This window comes from Fringilla coelebs (assembly GCF_963513975.1).
Source record: "Fringilla coelebs genome assembly, chromosome: 1".
NCBI lineage: Eukaryota > Metazoa > Chordata > Aves > Passeriformes > Fringillidae > Fringilla > Fringilla coelebs.
Genome location: NC_140028.1, coordinates 124,938,356 through 124,965,878, shown reverse-complemented (window position 1 = coordinate 124,965,878; position 27,523 = coordinate 124,938,356). Strand labels below are relative to the sequence as shown.

At 36.5% G+C, this 27,523-nt stretch overlaps 1 protein-coding gene across 2 annotated transcripts in view; it reads right to left on the bottom strand.

The window, feature by feature from the left end:
* The window catches only part of DGKB (diacylglycerol kinase beta), a gene marked incomplete at both ends in the record, with an annotated part of 297,216 nt that overhangs the window by 71,762 nt on the left and 197,931 nt on the right, over positions 1 to 27,523 (bottom strand). For both annotated transcript variants that reach the window (XM_084201490.1, XM_084201489.1), the window contains 2 exons: positions 354 to 549; positions 6,090 to 6,180. In XM_084201490.1, coding sequence (XP_084057616.1) covers positions 354 to 549; positions 6,090 to 6,180 — 287 coding nt within the window. The remainder of the gene's footprint in view (positions 1 to 353; positions 550 to 6,089; positions 6,181 to 27,523) is intronic.

Here is a 27,523-nt window from a genome sequence, read left to right as displayed (position 1 = left end):
AAGTAACTTAATGTCAGTTTCTTAATTGACATTAAGAAACATTATAAATGCTCAGCACCTTTCAACTCCAAAATCTCCAACTGCTTCTAGACTGAATGTCCCAGTAGCCAACAGTGCCACATGGTGTGATTTAGTCTGCTTAACAGGTAGTATCTGAGGCAGGTTTGCAAGTATGGGGACTGCAATTAGCAGTACATCTTTGTTTCACCCTTCTGGCAGTTTCCCACCAGAAAAGTTAAATGCACAGGAAAGTATTTATCTAAGAACTGTCTGTCCTTTTCCTTGACAAGGTCAATTATATAACCAAGTTGACATTATGGAGCCAGATAGCCTATATCAATCTGTAAGCTTACCTTGGCACACAAACTTCAATTCCTTGGCATCTATAACGGTGGTTCTTTTATCTGACCTCTTCTTTTCTGTCCGACGGTGGCTACGTCTTTTCTTTGTCTCTCCCCAAAGATTCGATCCACCGTGCATGCTTGGGATGTTTAGAATGGCAATTCCTTCCAGAGAGATATTGATTAAGTCCAGTTGAATTCCATCACACTGATTAGAAAGGAAGGGGGAAAAAAAGGAAAAAAGAAAAAAAGAGAGAAAGCAGTAAGAGAAAGAAAAATCTGAATGCTCTTTTACTCAGATATTTTTCTTCAGCAATTTATCATTCTTAACACTGCTAATAGTTTATTCAATGTTTGCACCTAAGAGATATACTTGTATCTGAAAAGGCAGTATGAGATAAGAACAGATCATCAATTAGAAGGTAAAATAAGATTGCTATTCAGCTTTTGATTGCCTAAATGTGGGACCATTTGGTAGTGTCTTGTTATCTGATACCTATTCACTGACCCAAGTGAAATATATCTCTAGCTTCACTACAGATATTAGCAGAAAAACATTTATGCTACCAAAATTTCTTTATCAATAACTGGTGTTTTTGTTGCCTTTTCCATCTAAATTATCTGCCTTATGATTTTGCAGTGATACTTGTAACTCTTGCAAGCAAGTCCTTCCCCAACAGATGGAATACAAAGTCCCTGCAGGCAGAGAATACACAGACTTAGGGAAAAAGGTCTAAACAAGCCCCAGGAGCACAGAACAGCACACAGGTATTCATTTCAATCCAAAGGCACAACAAGCATATCAGCACAGGGCTATGGCTGACTAGTGGCTTCTAGCAATAACTAAAATCAGTAGAAATGGGTACAACAATTCCTGATGCAGCTGCAGCAATCCTTAGCCCAGAACCTTCACCAACCAGTTCTCTAAAATATGCATCACAGCTAAGGGAAAACATAGGATGTGGAGCTAAAGAGGAGGCATCAGTGATCTAAAATCTTTCCAAGACTTACTGGACACAGAGTAGTCTTAGTCTATGGGAGAGTCCTTTCAGTGATGGAATTATACCTGTCTTGTGTCACTAGTGTGTATTTCTCATGCTTCCTACAGCAAACCTGGACTTATACAAGTACATTTCTATGCTAAACCTGGCTTCCAATTATATCTTATAAAGGGACCCTATTTGACTTCTGGAGAATGGCTCAGGGATCTTAACGTATCAGCCTCCCCAGCATTAAACTGTAGCATTTTCTCAGATGGCTGAACCCCAACATTTGCAAATACAGTTCACCTGAGATACATTGGATGAAACAAACCTAGCTAAATACACCTAGCCTTCACTGGCTATAATTTACTCAAGCTAAGTCCTCCTCTCTACCAACATCAGTAAGTTCTTAACTCATATAAAATGTAGCAAAATACTGAAGAACCTCCACAGGAGAAAATAAACCACAACTTCATCTTACTACAGTGGAACCTGCAGGTGGAAAGTTTTACTCATTAGTTCATTGAACCAGCCAGAGTTGCCCAGGATTCCTGTACTGGCAGCCTGGCTAGAGATGGATTAGCTTCATTCCTCACAACATAGATAGAGTATATCGGTATCCTGACAAGTCATACGGACCACAGTGTAGAGCTGCATCTCTTTAAAACATTTGATCCTACTCCTGCAATGTTCTGCAGCCTTGTAGAGGATCCAGTCATCCATTTCAAATTGATTAAGGGTACTATTTTGCAATTCCAACACACAATAATCAGGGAGAAAACTGGAAAAATAATTAAGCATGCCTCAGTAGTAGTCCACTGACATCTTGCAGCTTGCTGCTCTGTGGGTCACTGGCACTTCTTCCTCTCTGCCTAAAACTTTATCACAGCTTTGAAGAAGAAAAGCCAAGTACAACACAAGAATAACTGTGAATAATTGTTTATTCTGAAACTTTCTGAGATCATAAAAAAGAACTGTATTATAATGCACACACATCTTAATTCTCCTAAGAAGAGCATAAATCTGGACAGGGAACAATTTCAACGCTAAGATTTCCATTTCATATTTGCTCTTCAAGAATCAAATTCTAAACCTGTGGATTACATTCATACAGGGAAAACTTTAAAGTCAAAAGGCATACCTGAAAGTGAATTGGCAGTTGTGGCAACTACTATAATTGAAAGTGTAGCTTTTTAATAACACTTTTCTTACAAGAATAAAGGACTAGGTTTTCACTGTCATTTTTGGAAGCAAATTTGTGGTTTTCCCCAGTATTTTATATGTATTAAATACTAAGATGATTTATTTTGCTAAAAATTCTGCTCATGTGTATGCTCACTTACTGCTATACATTCTAGATAAACAGATATTAATTTCATAATTAAAAGTAATCTTGTGTAAATACCCTGCAGGCCTCAATGAATCAAACACATACTGTGTGTCAGGCCTCCCACTGTCTTCAAGTGGAATGTACTGGCTGGATAATTAGATAGTACATATTTTTTAACCTTATTTGCATGCATATTATATCTTTTGCACACTGACAAGCAGCAGTAACAACAAAAGTCAGATTACCACAGGGAATTCCCACAAAGAAGTCTTCATTTCTTATAATTTGCAGCCTAAATTAAAATAATTTGATCTTTGACAAGGATGAAATGTCAAGCAGAAGGGGGTCCTCTACAAGCCACGGCCTGTGGCTTCTGAAATCTGCCTAATTTATGTCAGTCACTTCTTAATACATATTTAAGTATTACACGAGAAAGATGATAAATATGCAATCTGACACCTTTGGTATTTCCCTGCTGTTAATTTATAAAGGTCTGGCGTCCCCCAAACTGACTGGAATTATTTAAATAAAAGAAGAATTGTGAAATAGGATGGTGCGGGGTCTAGCTTCCATTTTCACTCAATATTGAGCACAGCAGGCAGTACACTAAGACAATTATGTGAGGAGGCCTCAGAGTCCCCCAGTGATGAGCAACTTTCTGAATTAGGAAAGGAGCATTTCTTTTGTTCCTACACAGACATAAAGTTTGCCCTACAGGTAGCTCTGCATAGTTCTAACACATTCATATATTACAAAAACAAAACACATGTGTTCTGCTCCTTTTCTTTTTTCTTTTTATTTCAAAAAATGTAATGATGCTGTTAAAAACAAAAGCATTCTTTTAAAATGTAGAGTATGCCTACCTAGACAAAAAAGAAACACTAGCTCTTCTAACTCTTTTTTGCCTTCTTTCCTGGCCTCATTCACTTCTTGGGTATTATTGTTTATACCTTATTTATCATATCAATTATTTTCAGAACATCTCTTTTTTGAGAAAATACATATCTATGCCTGAAAAGAGCTGATATTAAGGCTTTGCTGTGAAACCAAGAGCAATATCAGGCAAGTGTACAGGAATGTTTTAAACTCCTTCCTATTTCCCAGTAACACCAGGTGATGTAGAAGGCTTACACTGCTCCCATTATGCTTTTACAGCATTGCAGGTATGGTCCATGCCACCCCTACTGACACCACATCTGTACCTACTCTCATTAAATATCTTTCACATACCTTTTTTTTTTTTTCTGAAGTGGAAATAAACTACAAGTTTTCTAAATTTAAAATCTTCAGCCTTGTTTACTGACACATTATTATTGAAAATAAATACTTAATTTTGTCCTAGTTTCTGTTTGTTTGATTGATTTTGGTTCTTTCCCTTTAGAACCTGTCCTCAACTTCTTACGTCCAATTTTGAAAACAAAAATACATCTTATTCTGGATAACATAAGAATGGTGTCCAACTTTGTTCTGCATCTCACCCTCACACAGAAGAAAACATACAGAACATGAGTCAAGAATGTATGTCAGAAAAACCAAGCTTAATTAGGTTAGAAATCAAATACAAGGCTAAACAAATATTTGCCCAGAGAACATCTGATCACTGTCTAACAGCTCAGAGATACAGATCCTTAATCTTCTCAGGCTTTGTTCATTCAAAATTTGGCTGTAGAGCAAGCACATTCTTTGTGCATTTTATGTGGAGGGAACTGTGGTTTCATGTACCAACCTCCCATTTACAGTGACATCCCCAAGGGGCCTCAGGTTAAAAATCAGACTAAAATGCTGATAATGTTCAAACAAGAAATATTAGATACAAGCATACTGGCAAGCATTGTAATTTACTCATTGTAAATAAATACACAAATAACCACCTCCTAATAGTTCTTGTAAACTTTGGAAACTATGCTTTTTGTTTCTAATTGTATGACTAATGGTAATGACTAGGATAGATGAAGTGAGTATTAACAAACATGCCTATACTGGCAATGTAACAATTTTTTTGGTAATAATAGTTATTCATATGAATACATAATAATTACACAACTGATGGCAGCAGCACCACAAACTTGTATAGCTACTTGTTTGCTTTGTGATGTTAACCTTTAATCATTCTTTGAATGGTTAAAATGATAAAGTTCACATCTTAATATGTATCAGGATATGTATGACTTTCTCTAGATATCAGTACTTTATTGGGAAAGCCTGCTCTTCAATGTGTATTTAATCAAAAGGTCCATTTAACTTGCAGCTTATTCAAATCTAATCAAACCAGGTAAGCATTTCTTCCAATAACTGATAAAATATTTCTCATGCTACACTTCCTTAAACTTATGTGTATGAAGTGCTCTCTTGGGAAGCAAGGGTGATTTTTTTGTTAAGTTTATTTTTTCCTAAGGCTTTTGGTGGAGCTTTGTTTTATTTTTATTGTATTTTAATCTAACACGCGAGGAGCGGGCTTTCACTTCAAAGAGAAACATAACAGCATAACAGGCAAGTGTGGCACTGCTGCTCTTACAGTTTCAGTCTCAGTATTCTCTGCTACTGTTCTGCTATCAGGTACATTGTTCTTTCAGATCATTTCAGAATTCACCCTTCAGGAGGCTTTGACTGGACTCCCATAGTTCCCACCAGACCTCTCTGAGCGCCTCATGATACTACACAAATACTCCATTGACACATGCAGTTTCTCATTACTACTGGAAAGGAAAAGCACCATGATCCTCTTGAGAAATTATTTAACCTAAATTCTCAGGTTTTTATCTTCACTCATTTCTCATTTTTCATGTACTTATTCATAAACATCAGATACCCAAACAGTTTATGTAATTCAGCCACTTATTCCAGCAGCCATCAAAGTGGCAGAGGCACATTATTTTAAATTCCCATTTTGTCTGTAAGTATCCTGTGTCTTTTTAGTTAATGTTCAATGTATAATGGAAAGATGACCCCTTGTGCAGAGAGAAAAGCTATTTAATGAAGGGGAATAATTCAAAAAATATATATATTCTTTAACCTTTATTCAGGAAAGTACGTACAATTTTAGGGAATCGAGTTTTAAAGGTTATAAAACCTTGGGACCTAGAAATAATAAGATTATTTTTTTTTATTTTAATCCTGCAGCAGCTCTCACTCCCTCCAACAGTCTTTCATTTTTCCACCTGACCTAGCCACAGTCCCTATTGATTTCTAATGTTATACTTCACCTCTTGACCTTGTCTACTGTATTAAGACTTCACTAATCATCAAACTGAACTTTGTTCCAGTGTGCAGGGCTACACTACAAATAGACATGATAAAAATAATATTTTGGAATATAGGGTCGAAAGGATGTGCACTGCTTTGCCTTGTTGGATTCAGGCACTCTGAGCCCTTGCTCCCTGCATTTCAGCCAAACTAGTGACATTTCAAGGATAAAGGCAACAATTAGTTTCTTACTTCTATTTCTACAGATTCATGCAGCTTCTTACAGGTGGCTGAGAAAGTTTCCGAAGTGCCAAATTCAAAATACCAAAATTTGTTCTTCATTCTGAAACAAGAAAAAAAAAAGAAAAGAAAAAAAGAAAGATCTTATTCACTATCAATATGTGACAAAAGTGATCATCCTGTCTTCCACTATAAGTAATGGCAAAGGCTTGGGAACATGTGACATCCCATTTGAAATAGATGAGCTCATAATTTTCAAAGCTTAAATGTTGGTGTCAAGTTGTATGATATCCCCTAAAGGGATAACAGGAATATGTTGAACTGACAGGTTCAAATGTACCTTTGACTTTTCTTTTTCAGTGACTATCAGAATATTTTTTGTCACTTAACCAGTGACATGCCTCAGAAAAATGTATCGATTTTATCTCATGTCTTACACCTACTATATGATTTCTGATTCCCAGTTAACATCTTTATCCTGCAGAGTAGTAGAATGTGCAAGCAGGGCAATCCCATCATGAAGAAGAGCCAAGAAAAAATGTAGCTTGCCTTAAGCTAGTTAAAGGCAAATGCCTATTGTAGATGATAACAGATGAAATACTAGAAGGAAATAAAAATTCCAGATCTAACAATCTTAGAAATTTTGCAGAAGGAGAGCTGTATTACCAGGTAATTCACTCACAGACACATTTTAAATGGGCAATGAGACCTGCATCTTGAAGTTTCGTTAACAGGTTCCAGAGGAAAATAAAACTGGATTAAATGCCAGTAAATTGCTTAGTTTATCATGACAGCAGGCAGAATTTACACATTTTTCTTTTTAAATACATAAAGACTGAACTTCTGTTTTACCAGATTTATTGCATACTGTTAAATACAATCAGAACGCCAACAGCACCATTTCAAACAAGTGTGTGTACTTTTTGTGAACTCCCCAGAGTAATTATTATTCTGTAACCAAAAAAAAAAAAAAAAAGAAGCTAAACAACCACAACAAAAGACACTGAATTAGAATTCATTATTTCCACTTAGGAATCAGATATGAACACAGTTTCTCCACTTGTATAAACTGTTCTCTGACACAGGCACAGCACATTGTGCTTCTAACTTGAAAACAACAGTATGCATGATCTAGAAGTGGAGAAGAATGAAACAAAAATGTAGATGACTGTAAAACATGTCAAAAGCACAAATTCTACTTTTAATTACTTCAAATTACATACAAGAGACTACTAAATTGTTGTTAAAATCTACTTAATGACCCTTAAAATCACAAAGTAAGAAGAGGTATTGCAGTACTGGCCATTTCCAGAAACCTTTTTGCATAAGAGCCAGCAATCCCTGTTGCAGCATTAGAAGGCTGTAAAGATGTCCAACCTGGCAGCCTACACTGAGTTGGGAAGAGAACAGTAATAAGGAAATTACACACTTCTGATGGAAAAATTTACAAAAATTTCCAAAGGTTTTTACACAGAAAATCCAAAAAAATTTGGAAACTATTTTTGAGAAGCTTCTCTCAGATAAATGGCGTCTTCTCAAAGGAGCTCCAACAACCAGAAGGGCTCTGGCCTGATTCAGGTCCAGATTTCTCGAGTCTATGAATGGAAGTGATCTGACATATACCTGCAGTTTATACCTTCTATACCTGCAGTTTAGCTAGCACACTGCCATACTGCCCTGGGATCACTGCCATACTGCACTGGGATCAAGTGCTCTATTTATACCAATACATATGAAGAAATTTAGAAACCTTTTGTTTCCAAAGAAATGTGAACTAAGTCTTGAATTTCCATTGGGTGCCTTTGGAATATAAGGATGCCTCTATTTTCCCACTACTTTATCCATAGGGATGATCAATAATAAAAAAAACCCAAACAAACAAAAAACCCGAAACGAACCAACCAAAAAACAAACAACCCCTTCCCACCAAACTAAAACCCCAAACCAAACAAATAAACCACCACCAAAAAAAAAAAAAAATCCTAACCAAAACCAAAATCCCCAAACAAAAAACAAACCTCAAAAAACGAAGAAGACTAACAAAACCTTGATGTAAATATTCATAAAATTACTTTGTAATGTCTTTTGATCCTATTATTAAGACAAAAAAGCCTATGTGTCTTCTCTTTATAACCTTTCCTTTTCTTATTCAGTTACTTTTACCCCAAATGAAGAATCTTATCTTCTTCTTTATTTAAAAGACTGCTTTAAATTGACTCGCTTATTAGCGCTCCACATAAAAAACTCTTTGACTTACACAAAGCTAAAACAAACATATATTTTTGAGTCATTCAGAATATACTGTGCAAATTCACGTATTTTGAGCTCAGCCACACAAAACTCAGCATTGTCAATGCACTCAAGGATTACTAGAAAATTTAGAACTATAAATTTTTTAGAATCTTATAACTGAAGATTAAGTAAATATTTCAGGTGAGGTTTTGATTTCTAGTAATTTAAATATAACCTATAAGAGTCTATCAGGCTGAAAAATGTACTGCGAGCCTGTTCTCCATTCTCTAGTAGACTGTCTGCTTTTAAGCATAGAGAGGTAACTTGACAGCTTTTCAAATGCAAAGATAGATGTAGATACAAATAATTTTATGCTTCGTTTTCAAATGATGTACCAATTTCCTTTACAAGCCATGAAATAGATTAAATTTTGTGGTTTTATTCAAATGCACTGTATCTTTTATTGAACAGAGGATTGTATTACTTTTCATAGAGATACAAAATGGAGTTAAACAAAGAACTCCAGAGAAATTATACCAAAATTTTTGTAAGCAAGACACGTCTTATTATTCTAGTAAATATTACAATTTTTCTAATAACTAAAAACCCCCAACCTCTAGTTCATATCTTCCACTTGTATTCCTGTTTCAGAGAGGTAAAGCTCATCTGCTTATCAATACAGCAGTAAAAAGATTAATGAACTATTCTCATGGCCACTTTAATTTCTTCCACAATTTAAGTAAATTTTAGATTGCTAAACAAATACATATTTAATGACAATTTTGCCACATTAAAACTGTATGAAAATGAATCACAGGCTGCTGTCATGTATATTTTCTCTCTCCCAGAGGAAATGATTTAGACTTTTCTCAGCTTTTAAAAAGAGATGACCAAAAATAAGTTTGAAGTCTGCTCCTTCTTTCCAACACTGGTTTTGTTGGAATAGGAAAGGGAATAGATTATTCTACAAGAAAGAATTTGAGTTTTTTTGGGTTTTTTCACATGCTTTGAACTAAACTTTGAAAGACTTTACAATATAAATAAAACATCAATCATGATTAAAGGCTGACCTATCTTGCTATCATATTACAGTACGTCAAAATATACAGCCTACAGGCGTAGGAATGACAAAACAAAACTGTACTTCAAGAATCTAAACACTTTCTATGCTGCCAATGTTCCACATTTTCAAGTATTGGTCAGTCTTCTGATAAGTGGAATGATCTTCTTTAACAATGATGAAATAAATTCTCACAACAGCTGTGGGAGACTGAAATGTTTATGGCTAATGACTCATGCAATTGGCCATTTGCAAAAGCAGCAGGTGCCCTGCTGAGGCCAGGTTTGCATCCCCCAACCAAAGGGGAGGAGGAGGAGAGGTTTTGGGTGTGCGGTGGTGAAACCTAAGAACAGCCCAGGTGCAGAGGGGGTGAGCACTAGAGGAGGACCACAACAAACCAGTCTGTTTAGCAACGAGCTGGGGTTTGAGCCAAGTAAGGGAAGAGGCTGGTAAGAAGATCTTGCTATATGGGATAATGCTTTTTATCATGCCAATGTCCTCAATTACATATCTTTCTCAGGCATAAAACTCTAGTCATGGGGTAACCTTCTGATGGGGAATAACTGGCTAAACCAAGTGGATGTGAGAAGGAGCTGTAATGTCTTAGAAGATATCATAAACCATAAAATATGCCCAAAGTGCCCCCAGACTCATTTCTTGGGCCTTCCACCAGAGGACTGAACATGATCCACAGTGTTTCCATAGAGAGTGTCAAACTCTCACCCCAGGGAGGTACCTTGGGCTCCTACCTGAAACTGAACATACATCAACCCACTGACAGATCAAGACTGTGGACATCAGTTCAATAAAGCAACAATCAAATCTCATCACTGGATCCATGGGTGGTAGTACCTATATATACATAAACACTGGTCATTCCATGTCATTTCACGCTGAACTACCCAGGGGATCTGTTAACAAGAACTTCAGTTATTTTCACCTTCATGGGTAGGTCCTAAAACATTATAAAAGGGCTAATACTGCCATTCCTTACAGTATTTCTATACTGTGGATAAACATCAGACTTAGAAACTTAGATATGTTTCTTGGGAAAGTTCAGACTATTTGGTAATCAAGGCAAAATAATCAAAATAGTCTGTGATATGGGTTTGCTCCATTATCAGTTAATCAGAAACCCCCCTACTGCTAAAACTATTTTATATAACCTTTCTGATTAAGCAATTACAAGACATGTCACTGAAAAATTGTCCTGTATCTAAATATGGAAATAGTAAATACTTTATTCAACACCTGAAGAGCATCTACACTTCCCTGCAGTATGAACACTCTGTCAGAACATGTGGAACAATAGACCAGTTAGGGGCTGCTAATAAAAGGTCACAATAAAGGAGTACCTTTAACTTCAGTAACAAATTCTTATTCTGGCATTTACGGTCTTCACTTGGGGCAAGAGCTTATTGCTACATTTGCAAGTTTGTCACACTTTCTACCACATCCTATTTACACTTCTTATATTTACTGTTTATATTTATTATATTTATTTACACTTTATGCAGTGTCAAGCTTCAATGACTTCAGCTAAAATTTCTGCATCAGAAAATTTCTGTTATTTTTGTAAAATGTCAGCTGAAATACTTCAACCATTTTTGAAAACAACTGGATTAAAAACATGTATAATTGCTTATATTAAGAGTGTTTGATAACATACACTTTGAACTATTTTAATACAGCTCCACTTTCTGAGCAGAGATTTAAAATTTAGCATGAGAATGGCCTTGCATCAAGAATAGTCCTCTAGCCATCTGCAAGAAAATAAATACAGAATTTAATCATATTATGACCACTTGGAAATAGACTCTGGGAAGGCTTTATTTGCCATATTCTTTGGCAGAGAAACAACTAATTTTTGTATCCAGTTCTGTCAACTTTTATCCTTTAATCTATACTAGAGATTTTTTTACCCAGGAAAGTACTAGAATTCTTTACTCTTCCAAGGTAAATTCCTTGAAAAGTCCACTGCCAGGAAGTAACCTCTAATACAAATCCATGTAAGAATGTCTGCTCATGGACAAGCAAAACTTTAATTCCTCCAGAAAGTGTATTGTTCCTCAAAATATAATCTCTTAGCTCTGCTTTCTGAAAATACCTTTTAAAACACTATTCCACCTTTGTTGCAAAAGTACTGTTTCTTTGTCAGTGAGTGTCAAGAGTTGATCTCAATCTATATCATAAGCTCGTAGAATTTTCAGCATAAAGCTCCCATTCTAAGAGCAGCATTCATGAACAACAATGTACAGAATGCAATGAATTTAAAAAAGAAAATTCTATGGCAGAAAAAAAAAAGCAGCAAAGAAACCATAAAGAGTAGATGCTTATCATCTCATCCACCACAAGTCTCGAAGGTGCTCGGAGACACAGACTCATGCTATGTATTTAAAAGGAACAGGTTTCTTTACCTTCCTTTTCTCCCTTGTTCACTCTTTTGTTCCAAGCAAATGTGAAATAATGTGTAGAACCACCTCTGTAGGGAACCAAAAATACCAGAAAAGTGTGCTGAAATGGAGGTATATTTCCACAGAGGAGAAACTGTGAGCAGTACAAAGGGAAAAAAGGAGAGGAATGAGGAAAAGATAGGAACTTAATTTTGAAATGCATTGAAGTTCTGCAGCACTGAAAAAGGTATGATGATAAAGTACAGAAGAGAAGAAAAATAAAATAATCCTAAAGGAGACCTACATAAAAACACATATTTCTTAAGGTTGACAATACAGATAATAAGGTCTAAAAATGAAACTAGGAGTATAGGTAATGTCAGGACGGGCAGAAAAGCCGAACATCTCTTCCAATATTCTGTCACTGACATTGGTTATTATTAGCAGACATGACAGAGGATAGTATAAAATTCCATGTAGTATACAGCTGGGAATAATCTAGCTCTATGGAAGGTTTATTATTATTTATAATTCTATTAAATTGAAAACCACTACATTCAGATTAGACACAAAGAGTGAGACACTAGAACAGGATGCACAGAGAAGCTGTGGATTCCCCATTCCTGGCAGTGTTCAAGGCCAGGCTGGATGGAGCTTTGAGCAACTGGTCTAGGGGAAGGTGTCCCTGCCCACGGCAGGGGGGTCAGAACTAGATGATCTTTAAAGGTGTCTTCCAAACCAAAACATTCTATGATTTTAATTCAATTTGTAGATACTTACAACATAAAGCAAAATGAAAGTGATTCCCAACGTATGGGGGAAAAACATGTCTCTTTGGGGAAAAAGAAGCTTACTAAGGTGTGTTTGAAGTTGCTGCTTTTGTTTTAATGAGTCCCAGCCTGCAAGACATACATTCAAGAGCAAGTGACAGATGCACTCTTCTCTGGGCTGGCTGAATGGCAGGGCCCCGACACTGATGGTGAATGGTGCCACATTCAGCCAAAATCCTATCATTAGTGATGTTCCCCACGGATCAGTGTTGGCCCAGTCCCACCTATTACCTTTATTGGATGAGAGGCTTGAGAGTACCATTAGCAAATCTGCAGACAACACCAAGTTGAGTTCGTGTTCTGATCTGCTGGAGTGCAGGAAGGCTCTGCAGAGGGACCTGGACAGACTGAATTGATGGCCCAAGATCAACAGTGTGAGGTTCAACAAGACCAAGAGCCAGGTCCTGCACTTTGGCCACAACAACCCCATGCAGTGCTACAGCCTGGGGGCAGAATTGCCAGAAAATGGCCCAGCAGAAAAGGACCTGGGGCTGCTGGTCAACAGCTGCTGAACAAGAGTGGCTGAATGCAGCCACTGAATGCCCAGACGTCCAAGAAGGCCAAAGGCATCTTGCCTGTACCAGCAACAGTGTGGCCAACAGGGGCAGGGATGAAATTCTTCCCCTGCACTCAGCACTGGTGAGGCCACACCTCAAATGCTGCGTCCAGCTCTGGGCCCCTCAATTCAGGAAGAACATTGTGGAGCAAGTCCAGGGAAAGGCAACAAAGCTGTGAAGGGTTTGGAACACAAGTTCTGAGAGGAGAGGCTGAGGGAGCTGGGGTTGTTTAGCCTGGAGGAAAGGAGGCTCAGGGGAGACCTTACTGCTCTCTACACTGCCTGAAAGGAGCTGTGGTGGGGGGAAGGGGGTGTCACTGTCTTTTCCCAGACAAGTAACAGGACAAGAGGATCTGTGTCAGCTGCTGGACATAAGGGAGAATTTCTTCACAGAATGGGTGATCAGATATTGAAATGGCTGCCCAGGGAAGTGGTGCTCACCATCCCTGGAGATGTTTAAGGAATGACTGGACATGGAGTTTAGTACGATGTCCTACTTTGGACATAGGTTGGACTCAATAATCTGATGATCTCAGAGGTATTTTACATATTAATTCATTCTGTTAAGTAAAACTTTGCAGCATATTATATATCATAGACATTGCACTTTGTAATTCTGGTGATAGAAATATCTGTATACATTGGATATCATAGACATTGCACTTTGTAATTCTGGTGATAGAAATATCTGTATACATTGGATATCATAGACATTGCACTTTGTAATTCTGGTGATAGAAATATCTGTATACATTGGATATTAGCTAATTAATTACTCAATACCATATAAAATAAATAAAATTTCAGTTGCTTAAAAATGTTCAATTTTTTCTAAAATTCAATATAAAGAATATTTTTACCAGGTCTCTCACAGTAGTTTTCAACAGACAACATATTTTCCATCTTTTCTTACAGTTCATAAATCTATTATCCAGGTAATTTTATACTTAGGTAAAAATGATTTCATTGCAGCACATAATATATATTAATAAGAATGTATGACTTTTTCTAATGTTCTTTTCTTTCTACTTCTGTCTTAACAATCATATAATTCCTGTTCTTCTTTATAATGAATCATACGCAAAGGTAAGGAAATAGCCAGTGGAGATGCACATCCATAAGAGATTTATGTGTGACTGGCATGATTTTAATAGAGACATCTTTGTCAATTTTTTCCTTTTTCCATTACCAACTGTACTTCTGGCAAATCTAAGTGTTAATCTCCTATGGCACAGAGCACAAGCAGAGGCCATACAGATAACCGCAGAAAAGCTAAAATCCTCATAGACCAGTTCCAGTTTTACACAATAAATAACATTTTCACATACCATAAAATGATACCACCCATGGTTGAAAAGCTACCCCATAAGTATTTATACCACTAAGTAATACTGTGAGATCATTTTCCCTGACATTTATCAGTTCTACTCCGGCAAAGCTGAATTTTACTCTATTTTCTGCTATGCTTTTTAACAGTTTTGCACTGTAGCTCACAGTTGTCCGTGCAGTTGGGCTGCAACCTCCACTGCCCACCTGCCTGTCCCCCTTTTTCCAGTTCTTTGCCCAATATTCTCAAAACTCTCTGCAGCTCCTTCCAGCTGTAATTTTCATCTCTTGCACTCGTCTATTCAGTTCTGGTCCTGCCTTCAGTTCTGCTCTCATATCTGGCCAAGAAACCATTCCTAGACACCTTGCTCTGACCATTTTCAATAGTAAACAAAAGTCATGAAAAGTTGCAAAGGGGCCTTGCAGTACTTAGTGACTGGGGTATAAAAATGTAGATGCCATTTAATGTTGATAAATTTATAGCGACACATAGACAAAAATAACAAAATAATTCTAATTTTACAAAGAGGAATTCTCAGTGACAAAGTCTAGATCTACAAATAGATGAAGTACAGTTTTATCTCAACAGGGGGATTAATGGTGGGGGAGAAAGGAAACCACTTCTTATCTTGGGCTCTAACTATCCATTTGGATTGGAATATTTGTACAGACAGCTTACTTCTGAATACCAGTCAATTCACACACTTCAGACAGGTACTGATGTTCCCAAATATCACCTGTTTTCTGTATATTTGCAGACAAAATGTGCAATGAATTCACTTGAGGCCCGTGCACTGTTTCCCGATTTTGTTGAGCTACAGATCAGAATATAATTTGTTCAGCTTTCTGAGAGAAACAGTAGACAGACCAAAAGTGCTCACTCTAAGGGGTTACCACAAAAAAAACCCTCAAAAAACCCCCAAAAAACCAAAACAACAACAACAACAAAAAAAAAAACAACAAACCCAAAAGCCACAAGAGCAATACCAGGTTGATAATCATACACACAAGGCACAATCTTATGTGCCATGAAACCTGTTCTTGTTTTATTATGATGCCTTCCTTGCATACTCTCCTTACACTTTAGATTCCAGCAGAGAGCCTATTATTAACATCTATATGAAGGAATATTTTATCCTAAAATAAAAGTAAAAAATTTCCATATTGAAATATAAAAAGCACACCCTAAAAATTTTAATATCTTTGGAGCATGTGCTAGGTGCTATAATACAGGAGGAACTTTTGAGTTGTGCCTTAGGTTGCTTCATGGTAATAGGCAACAAGATGTTAATGAGGAAAATAAAAACTATTTTCTCCAGAGTTACAGAAAAGTGGCTTACTCAACTGAGACTAATTATTGGATGTTAACCTACAGCAACTGTTATGAAACCTAGCAATTATAAAAAAATTGTGATACCTGACTGACATAGTTTACAAGATATTTCTCCATAAAAGAGGGTACTGCTTCTGGTCTGTGACAGTAATATCTGTTTTAAATACGGATTTCTGATGATTGCTTTTGAATATATTGTTTAAACAAATTGATTGGTAAGCCCAAAATATAGTTAAGTTTCCCAAAATAATCACCTAAAAAGTGTCTTCATTATAGATGTGATTTAATCTGTCATTTGGCTCCCCTAAATAAACACTTCTGTTACACTTCTTAAATCCTTCATGTCCATTCACTGTCATGAAGATTTCTGCTCTTAGCATTTTACTTATTTTTATGCTTATATTTTTCTTCAGTTTCTTTCCCAAATTCCCCAGTCTTGGGAGCAGATGCTGAGGCACCAATGACTCATTAATCTCAAGAGGTTTTTTATCATGAACAAAAATAAAGTCTATGAACAGTTTTACATTTACCAGTCTTGGTCATGAGAATCAACACAGCTCATTGAAGAAAAGCGAAAAAAAAAAGAAAAAAAAAAGAAAAAAATGCAAAACCAGCCCTCTCTGTATATATTAGAATAGACCTACTGACTCAGAGCAAGGACACTGACCTCCACATTTTATCTTTTTATTACATCAGAGGAAAAAACCAATATTCCTTTCCCTCATCCACTAATATGGATATGTAAAAACAGACATGATGCTAGGTACACTAAGTAGTATGTGTAAGATATTTCAGAGGTTCAGGGACAGGTTTGAAGGAGGAACTCCTCATTGGCTGCTTCACATGCAAAACTGTAACTTAGTTTTAGAAAACTAGCAAACTAACAATCATACAAACCAGTTTTGCTTCCCTGTAAAGCAGGGGATGGTATGTAATTCAAAAACATTTTTCTCCAGCCTATACTTTAACTCACTGAAAAGCTGAAGTATCTCAATAGTTTCTATTTGATTCCTGCCAAAAAAATCCTTCATTACCATAAAGTACTTGAAACACCATGCTTTATACCATTCCCAAGCAGGACACAATGAGAAGACTAGGTGAAAGAAAAAAGAAGTAAACCATCAAATGCTGTAAGGCAAATAATGAGCATCTCTTCTGTGACCACACACAGTAGAAAATCAGATTGTGTAGAAGATCTCTGAATAAATCTTTCTCCTTATCATTCCTCCAGAAATATTTAAACCTTACAGGTTTAAACCTTTCCAGGTTGAACTCTGCCTCTCTGACTGGGATTCAGAGGAATTAAAAATTTATTTTTCTACTGAAGAGGGGGTTTATGAGTTTAGGAAGCCTTACCCATTTCAAGTATCATCTCCTGGTTCCACCTCTATGAGAACTCTACCTCTAAGAAGGAGGTGGCTTGCCTGGGATTTAGTTTAACACCGCACTTCAGCATGTCAATGCATTTCTCTGCCATTGAAATAGGAAGACACTACATTTCCCTCCAAGACAAAAGACATCTACTCAATGAAACTGAAGGTGTGAATTACCAGGCCTAAGTAAGCAGAATTTCTCTCCTGGCTTCATTTGGAGACATAACTGGTTCTCCACAGACTATAGTGAGAGCACTGACATCTAGCTCATATGTGGGAAGACACTAGCTTAAGCTCTCTAATCTGAAACTGAAAACCTATCTTGTTTCAAAACACTTAATCTAGATAGAAGACTGTCCTCTCCCAAGCCCTTCAACATAAAAGAAGTCTCATTATTTCTCACTTTACTTGCTAAAAGAGAATTTACACAACACATCCTTGCAAGTATTTAGATGCCTCTAAGCACTCTTATAGCTATGGATTTTCCTAACTAACCACAGAAGAATCCAAGATCTGAACCCAACCCACATGTGTTCCCTGTAGCACAACCAATTCAAAAGGCAACACAAGCTGTCCCTTCTCTGTAGTCTCACCTTCAAGGAATTTTAAAATAGGCATGGAACCTGTCTTTTTCTTGGGAAAATGCATGGACACTCTGCTTCCTGCCTTCCTACCAAAGGGTTAAAGCACAGCTGCTGGATCTCTGGTGCAGATCATTCAGGAGACAAGAGGCAGGTGAAACATGGGGGACAAGCTTCATTCTCTTTGTGAAAAAAAAAAAAAGTTGATAGTTAAATAACTGTACATTACTTTCTATTTTGTAGAGTATGATGGGATGAGCTTTGCTTTTAAAAGGCCACTGATTTTTTAAAAACCTGAAAATATTATGATTAATGCTATATTTGTGAGTCTATATTTTTAGGCAACTTTTTTCCCCTGAAGATTGAACGCAGTCATCAGCTGTGGTTAAAAATGCTGTTCTGTAAATGTGCAGAGACTTCAGAATGCATTTTTAGTGTGACAGAAGGTCTTTACTTAGTAGAAATCAGGACTTAGCATTGAAAATGCACATGGTAGCTGTATAAATAATAAATTCTACTACTATAATTACTTACCATCTTATCTTTCACAATAAAAATTTAGAAAACTTTCTACATTGAACAGCACCTTAAAGGACAAGGCAGGTTGCCAGGCAGAGAGTAAGCTAAAAGAGTATAGTGGTTTTGTTCCTCTGTACAGAGCTGTGTGACCAAGGATCATCCCTCCAAAACTCTGTTGGATTATCAGCAAATAACATTTCTACACCTATCTAATTGTTTCAGTTATTAGATGGCCATAGTGAGACCACTTATTCTTTACTCCTGTGCTCCATTAAAATTCAAAATACATGCAAACAAGCAGAAATCAATTAATTTTTCTATAGCACATATAGAGTAAATCTGCAAAATTTTTCCTGTTGTGCCTTTCATGGAATGTCCTTGTGATTGTATACATTTCACTTTGAAGAAGTCTAAACAGACCCTTTCGACAGGAATATACACAAAGATCACTTTAAAAAATCTGCCTTTCTAATTTTTTATAGTCAGATGCTACAATAATCATAAATTTAGCACCAATGTCTACTAGGATTCTTTTCTGCACTCAGAGAATTGGTGAGGAATCAACCTTTATGGGTGATAATTCTAAGCTCTCAAGCCTGGTAATTAGACCTGTGCTTCTGCCTAAATTATATTTGTCTAGTTCAGAGCCTTTGATTTTACTTTTTACACTACAGCTCCATATTGCATTTCTAATCATTACTTCACCCCAGCTTTTTAAAATCTCTCACAGCTCCATGCTACCAGCTGTTGTTTTCTTTCCTAATGCACTTCACTTGCAAAGAAGAAAAAAAAAATCTAAACTCAACAAAAACCTCCCAGATTTAGATTTCTTTGAACCTCATCCTTACTCACTGCATTTCATCTCCTGAAATAAATGGAAGTAATCATTCTGTCTTTTAAATTCAGTAATACTTTAGGACTTAAACTTGTTAAGGAAATTGAATACGGGGAATGACAATACTGTCATTTGGGGGGATTGATTTGATTTCTTCAAATTTGCATAATTTGGACTCTATTTCAGTATAAAATTTCGTGATTTTAGGTGAGATAATACTTTTCTAGCTAACTAGCTAAGCCAGATCAACCGACTCTTAAATGAAAGGTAAAATAGATCCAATCTATAATTCGTTCTAGTTCAATCATTCTATAGATTTAATTTAAAAAGTAACAACAAAAAACAACTGCCAATGACAAAATAAACAGAAAAGTTTATATTAAATGGACATATTTTTAAAATCACTTCATGCTATTTGACATAGAGAAAACATCAGCTGCACAGCTTCTGCTAATATACATGCACAGATTTTTTTGAATCATATATACTCAATAACTAATTTCAAATTACCAGCACATAAAATGCTGTATCACAGTTTGCTGTAGTTACAGGAGACCTGTAGCTACACTTCTGCTGACACTTATATAAAGTCACAGAAGATAGCTTGCAGGCTCGTCCTTCTTTCAAAAAAACAAATTTTAAGAGTGCATTAAAGCCTAAAAGCCTAGCATCTCAGGTCTGCAAAATGTATTCTGCCATAAACTTTTTAAGGCTGAAGAAAAGTAAAAGGCAAGTGAACTTTTTTGAATCTTAACAAACAAAAAAACTTAAAGAAACCATATATGAAAAGTCTGTAAAATTTTCTGCTTCAGACATCACAAAACCATATACTAAATTCTTATATAGAGCTTACTAAACACATACTTAAAATAAAAAATAAGTTCTATCAAACTTTTTCAGTTTTTCAACAGGGAACACACACTAATCCACCATTTCTCATTTTTGTGTATATTGCAGAACTAGGATGAAGTACACACTGAAATTCTTAGCTTTTCCATAGTTCCTGGGCATCAGGTCACAAGCTCAGAGGCAGTAAAAATTATTATCGTGATGCAAAGTCCTAATGACCTCTACCTCACAGTAATGCCATTTTTCTGTTGTTCAGGGGTTTTCCCAGAGAATGGGAAGATACTTGAATATTTCTTCTTCCCATCAGTTTTCAGCTGTGTAGCATGGTGTGAAGGCTGGATCAGATGTCTCAGCATAGAGTTAATGACTTAGCTGGTAGGAGAGGTAGCATAAAACATGTGTAGGATTTGAAATGTAACTTCCAGATTTAAAAGATGCCTATTTCCACATTTCTGTGAGATGCTTAGAGCTGACTGTAATTCTAGTTTTCAAGTAACAGCTACATGTTTCTGCGTTATGATATAAGCTTATTAACCAAGTCCAACTCTCTTCAGAGAAGGGAGTGGGGAGGAGGAAAAAAGGCAAGGCTGTTTAGTTATAACAGTACTGTTTCCAATAAACGGAGACTATTCTGTTAAAGCAGAACCAAGCAATGCTTTCTAAGGAAAGGTCTTATCTCTCCAAGTGGACTTCAAAAAAATGTTCCTGCACAATTTTCCTACGTGGTAGCTATAGACAAAGTACTGGGAATTAATATAAAATTGTGGTTTTATCTCTAAACAGGATTATTATCAACATACCAGCTCTGCTCTTGTAAGTTTCATGAGAACATTTCAAATAATGTCTTTGGTAAGACATTTTGTACAATCACAGCCCTAAAACACTTGACAGATACTTGTCTAAACCTACTGACTTTTTCCAGACAGGTAAATATGAAATAAAAATCATAATATTATTTTCTTTAGATGTGTCTCTATATGCGGCAGTATGCTCAGGAGCATTTCTTTAAGCTTGCCTGATTTTGAAAATACTTAATTCCAGCATCTTAGCTTGCTTTTTCTCTGAGTTGTTTCTTAGAGCTAGAGCTCAATTTGCTCTGAGTATGAAGTATCATGGGCAATTGTCACATGATAAATTACTGTTTTCATCCATCAAATATTAAAGCTGCTCACTATTGACCTTGAGCACCACTTACACTGCCAGAGCCATGGCCCTTTTCTAAGTCAGCAGGGTACAGCTGGCACAAATTCAGCCAAGCAATCAGATTCATACTCCTTCACAAAAGTTTAGTCTTTTAAAAATGCTTTGTCTCACACAGCACAACCAGAGGCTTGACCATGCTTGAGAAAGGTGTCCAACACCTGACTGCTCCTATCAAGGAGTATTACCTGCTCACATTGATTTGCAGCAAAGTATTTCTCAGTAAGCATTTCCACTTAACATTTACTCTCATGGAACCTGTGTAGTGGGAGATATTTACGAGTTGCTTTCAGCTTAAAAATAAATCACCTCTAATTCCTCTAAGCGAAATCAATCAAAAGTCTTTAAAAAATGGACTGGTTGTTTGGTCGATTCTGGCAGAAAAGTAAACAGCACTTCAGCTTTTCTCCACCATTAAGGTCTAAATGGCCTAGAAAGTAAATCAATATCTCCAGTCAGCCCTCTGGCTATTGTTTAGCCAGTAGATATGGATTTTCTCTAGCTTACTGCACTCCTTTGGGACTAACCTGTAATCCTCAGAGAGTAATAATAAGTTCATTATCTAGTTCAGCTCTCTGTTGTACATTTAAATGGACCACATCCATCAGCAGCACTTGTTAAAGGACAATGACATCCCATTCACCCTATTTCACAATGAAATACTTGCAATACCTGATGGAGAAAATTATTATAAAAACCTGATTTGTTGTCAGGTTATTAAAAATGAAATATCACAAAGGAGTTAAACAGTAAATAAGGATTTTTTCTTATGTAACATTGTTTCTTTGTTAATGAGTTAAATTGTGGTAAAGTTTTTTTGTGTCATACATCATGCAATCTTTCATTATTCATATCAATCTGTTTCAAATATTTCTGGTTAAATACCACTACAAAGCAGGCAGCTGTCAGAACCAATCAGTATTTTTTTATCATTCTTGAACTACCAGATGTTTGCTGGACTAAAAGGATTTTCCCTCCCTCTACCCAGAAGTGCACAAGAAATCTCTCTCATTTTTAAACACTGAAGTTTTAAAAGGCTCCACTCAGATCACAGGACCCATGCTCTGGTCTCAGCCAGAGTTACAGCCTCGGACCTGAGCACTCTTTTACTGTGTATGCACATTTTATCTGATAAACATATACATTCCATCACAGCATGACAAATATAACATTAATTTTACAGCTTCTACATGGAACATTAATAAAAACTAAACAACTAGCAACTATTCTGTAGATGATCTGCATATTAAAAAAAACACTTACTACTTACTAGTTTCTATGACTAGTTCTGTACTGTAAATTATGCACATGAAGAGTGTTATCTGCTGGGGAATATGCTGCTTTTTATCTAAAGCCTCATACTCAGGAATATTCATAAAAATCACAGCCACGACAGCCACAAGTTCTTTTCTCTAATTCAAGAATTATTAGGAAGAATGAAACACAAAAAGGATGGGGACCACTATTCAGGCAAGGGGTTTGAAGAGCAATAACTTCTATAATACGTAACCATGCTTTTTTCTTTCAGAATTGCCTATCTGGATTTCAACCGCATTCAGGTGAGTGACAATCAAATCAAAAGGAGAGCTGACAGAGTCCTAAATAAAGATTAAAGAATTGATCTTTAAAATGGATCTTCTAAATTTGGAGGTTAAGTTCAAACAGCAGTGCTATACAGAAGGACAAATGGAACTTTATGACATGTGAAATCCCCAAGATGCAGCTTTAGTTTTCAGTGAGTTGCTGCTGGTACTGGGATCACCACTAGGTGACAGCTGGGGAGCACCCAGAGTTCCCCAGCTCTGGGGACAGCTCTGCTCTGTTCTAAAGCAATTCTCTTGGTTTGGTGAAGTTTTTAGACCACTCCACACAGCACTATAGTGAAAATCAATAGAACTTAAGTTCGTAAGTACATGTTACTTTGATAATATCTGTTAATATTGTGTGAAATAATGCTTATACACTCTAAAAATGGAGCTTTAAGGTCTTCTGAATGTCACTAATCTTTGGCAGAGAAAAAGGTCTGGTGGAAAGACAAGTCAAAGAGATCAAAGCCATAGAACTGAGTGCCTGAAAAGGCATCCCAGAAGATGTTCTTCCAAAATTCTTCATAAATGTTGGTTCTTGTACTTGCTCTTTTAGTATGCAAGTCATAAATCAAAAAGAAATATCTCTACTTTTTCATAGGACTTGGGGATTCACATTATCCTCAAGTGGTGCAACTGATATTCTAGGAGGGTTTATTTGTTTGCATTTGGTATTGTTAGTGTGGGATTCTGTTCCCCTCATTATGGTTGTTTTCATGGAACTGTAAGGGCATTGACTTGTGAGACAATGCTTTCACCAGCTCATTAAGTTGACTGATAAACATCTGTATTTTTCATTCCAAGATCAAGTCTACCTACTTGCAGCTTCTGTGCCTTTGAATACCTTCATCTACTAAAACAAACCTTACAATTTTTACAAATGAGTAAGATCTCATGCAGATACTTGCTATGGTCATCTCATAATTTAATATTTTCCATTTTATGATGAATGACTAGTATTCAACTGTTTCGTGTGTTTTCCTTTAAAATTTTCTTTCTTTAAGTAATTTTGCAGCTTTTTCAGAAACCTTTGCTATTTCAATAGTCTTTTAAAAACTGGGCGTTAGGATTGCATAAAACAGCATTATTCTCATGTACACCACATGAATTTTAAAGAATCAGCTTCCTACATGTCACTGCCCTGTTCATAAAGCCAAAGCCCTTATCTCATCTTCAAATTACAGAATCACTCTCAAAAGCTCCTGTTCAGCTCATTATCAGGCATGGCTGTCTAGTACTTTGCTAAGTCATTGCTCTCTAAAATAAAAGTACATCATTCTCCACATGACCGACCTCTGTATTTTCTAGATATTTGACCCTCCATTTAGCTATTTTTAAAACAATTTACCCACATAATTGTTGACATTTCTCCAGTATTACTTAACATTCTTTTTTCTTTCTATGTTTTCTTACAGCTTTCTGACAGAGACATTATGTTCCGCTGTAAGAAATAACTGAAGTCTGTATAAACTGGGCATAAAAATATGTAATAGCAGTTATTTCTATGAATTAGCTTGTGTAGACTTGTATTGAATAACACACATATAAGAAAGTATTAGAAACAAAATAAAATTAATTTTGTCTTTCGTCTAGCATATTACAGACTCCTTCCAGTCAATATACTTTTAATCTCCTGTTATGTTAAAAAGCACTGAAACATAAATCCTGTTTAAGAAACTAAAACCTTTAAGTTATCTCTTTGATATAGTATCTTCTGTGTTCAGTTCTATATCCTTATCTCACACTTATTTAATGCTAGTTTTGTGCAGGAACTAAATCTCTACAAAATCTGTGTTATTTTATGCATTTTTAATACTTTAATATCCTAATAACTAGTATGGAAACTTACACCCTAACATCTTGTATCTGGAATGAAATCTGACCCTGCTAATTCAAAAATCAAATTTGCACCAGTTTCAATGAGGTCAGGGTCTCAGTCTTGATCTTTCATGGCATTAGCATAATGCACTCTTGAATCTGATTTTAGCATTCTTCTTCCCTTTGCATAATGCACGTTTGTAAAACCCATTTTTTCCTTTGGTTTTAGCCAGAGAGCAACTTAAAAAATAAATTAATTTGGTTATTTTTAAATGTTAAGAAAATTAACTCTGTATAAACATTCTCTTATTTCTTCACTTCTCTATTCCTGCAGTCATTCAGGTCTACAGCAGAATGTTTTACCAAAATTCTAAGACTCCGGAATGCAACATTTTTTCAAACATTCGCTGATGAGGTGTCACAAGACACCCAAAGTTACCCATAGCTAAAAGTTCAAATAAAGGATTGACTGTTCAGAGCTGATCAGCATTTTCAGTTGATAAATATATGAGTGGAAATTTTATGTTTCAGATAAAAGAGAAAATCGGGACTCTCACCAATGAACAGAGAGCACCATGGCATCAACGGAACAGGAGCATTACGAGAGCTAAAAGTTATCAGAAGCAGTGACAACAAATCATCCTGATGGAAATTGTTTAATAGCAGACACTTTTCCTAGTGCAATGACTCACAGGTAGCCCAACTTCAAGATGCACCTGTTTTTCTTTGCTGCACATAGAGAATTTGAGAGAGTGGCATTTACCAGCAGTGTGCTCCTAGGGGGCTGGCTAGAGCTGCACAGCCAATCCTGACAGCCTTAAAGCACTGAGGGACATGTAGCCAGGAGAGGTGATTTTAACATGGGGGAAAATGGGACAAAAGCACCTAAACTGCAACTCTCTTGTGATTTAGCACTTGGATGTATGCTATTGAACTTGACAGACTTCCTAATTTGCCAACATTGCTCCTGTGAAAGAATTTCTCAATTACATGACATGGTCTTGGAATAAGGTGCTTGTGCAGGTCAGGTGGCAGGCTTTTGCCTTGAAGTGACTAAAGAAGTTTTCATAGCAGGGAACATGACTTTCTTTTGGTATTAAAGGCTCTGCTGAATGCAATGCAGTGTCCTGGCCACATACTCCCCCTGGGACACTGTTTGTCAAAGTCTGAGTGGCCATGAGCTCCCGGCACAAGGAGTCCTGCTTTATGTTACCTGAAAGAAAGCAAATCAAATAAACATAAAGAGCTGGTAAGGAGCAATGAGAGGAGAGGATCCAAGTAACCTCATTGGTGAAGAAGAGAGCACAGGCAGTCCTACCATCAAAGGAGAAGTCCAGAGTGTCCAGCAGAGGACATCAAGGTGGCTGGGGCTGGTGCATTTGTTCTTTGTGAACAGATGTAGAGGGTGCTGGGCTTGGTTCAGCCTGGAGAAGAGGCAGGGAAAGAAATAACAGCCTGCTGGTGCCCACAGAACTGATCCAGGCTCCTCACAATGGTGTGTGACACAAAGAAAAAGGGCATAAATTGAAATAAGATCTGATAAGACACACATTTTTTTTCAATGGACAGCTGAAGGCATAAGAATAGTTTGCCTACAAAGGTTGTACAATCTCCATCCTCTCAGATTTTCAAGGCCAGACTGCAAAAAACCTGAGAAAACTGGTTGTCTTGTACCTGACCCTAGGATCATGGCACAGACATGGGAGAGACCTGAATTCCAGGATATTTAACAGCTCTGTCACTATGAGCAGAATAGGGAATCAAGACACCAAGGCCCTGTGTAAATCTAAAAATCTACACACATGTCTAAGAGTATCCATCAGTATTAGACAGGAGGAGAATCAGCCCCTTGGGGAAAACAGAATTACCAGGAGATATCAATGACCTTCAACCTCTACGGGTCGTACAACACGAAAAACTAACAACACGATAACCATCCAATATTACAGAAAACAATCTGCTAATCAACGTGTTATTGATCCCTTGCTTTTGTCAAGGTCATTTAACGTTCTAAAAAATGATCTCACACTAAATCTTTATAGAAAAAGTGGGCTAATTTGATTTACAAAGTAAAGTGCTATTAATTATGGAAGACAGTCAATAAAAAAGCTGATTCGTCTAAACACAAGGCAGATCTTATGGCCTATGATTTATGATGATGATTATAATGGCAAAATATTTGCAGTTCTCACTAACTTGGCTTAGCTGCAAAAAAAAAAGACTCAGATAAGATATAATCAAGCATCAATACAAAGAGCAGAAGGAGGGAAACAACCTTTAGAGTGGGAAAAGCAAACATCTGGATTAAGAGCAGTATGAATAAAACTATAATGTGACCTACTGCTCCTTTTCCAACACAGGGACACAAACCTCTGCTTCTTTAATAACCAAGCCAGACTTCTGTCTTGCTGCTGCTGTTTCCTTTGAATTAGAGTCCCTAAATGTCTATGTTACGTAACCAGACATCTCAAGGGTGCGCAGCATTCATCTAAAAGGACATACTCTTGCAAATTTTCCCATTCTGGATTATTAGTATGTCAATAAAACTTGGCAGCTTCACTGACAACTAAGGCAGGCCTTGGATTTTTCCTTAAAATGCCTAATGGGACATAAAAATATTCCAAGGCCTGACTACTTTTTAACAAAGGCATATTATTTAAACCTTAACTTAAAGATTAGAAACAGAGATTTTATTTTTAATATTTAACATTAAATATGTCAGAAAAAAGAAATAAAAATATAAAAGATAAACCTGGAAAGAAGAACGAGAAGAACAAAAATGATTTACAGAAGAAAGTCAATTTTAGATTAAAGAGTAGAAAAATGGAGAACTTGGAAAATTCATATGCATGTATCGCAATGTACAGCAGTTTTCCTTCCTCATGGTTTTTAGTTTGCAAAGTGAAAATGGGACAATTCACACTTCAAATAATTGTTTCAAGCTGCCAATAGACA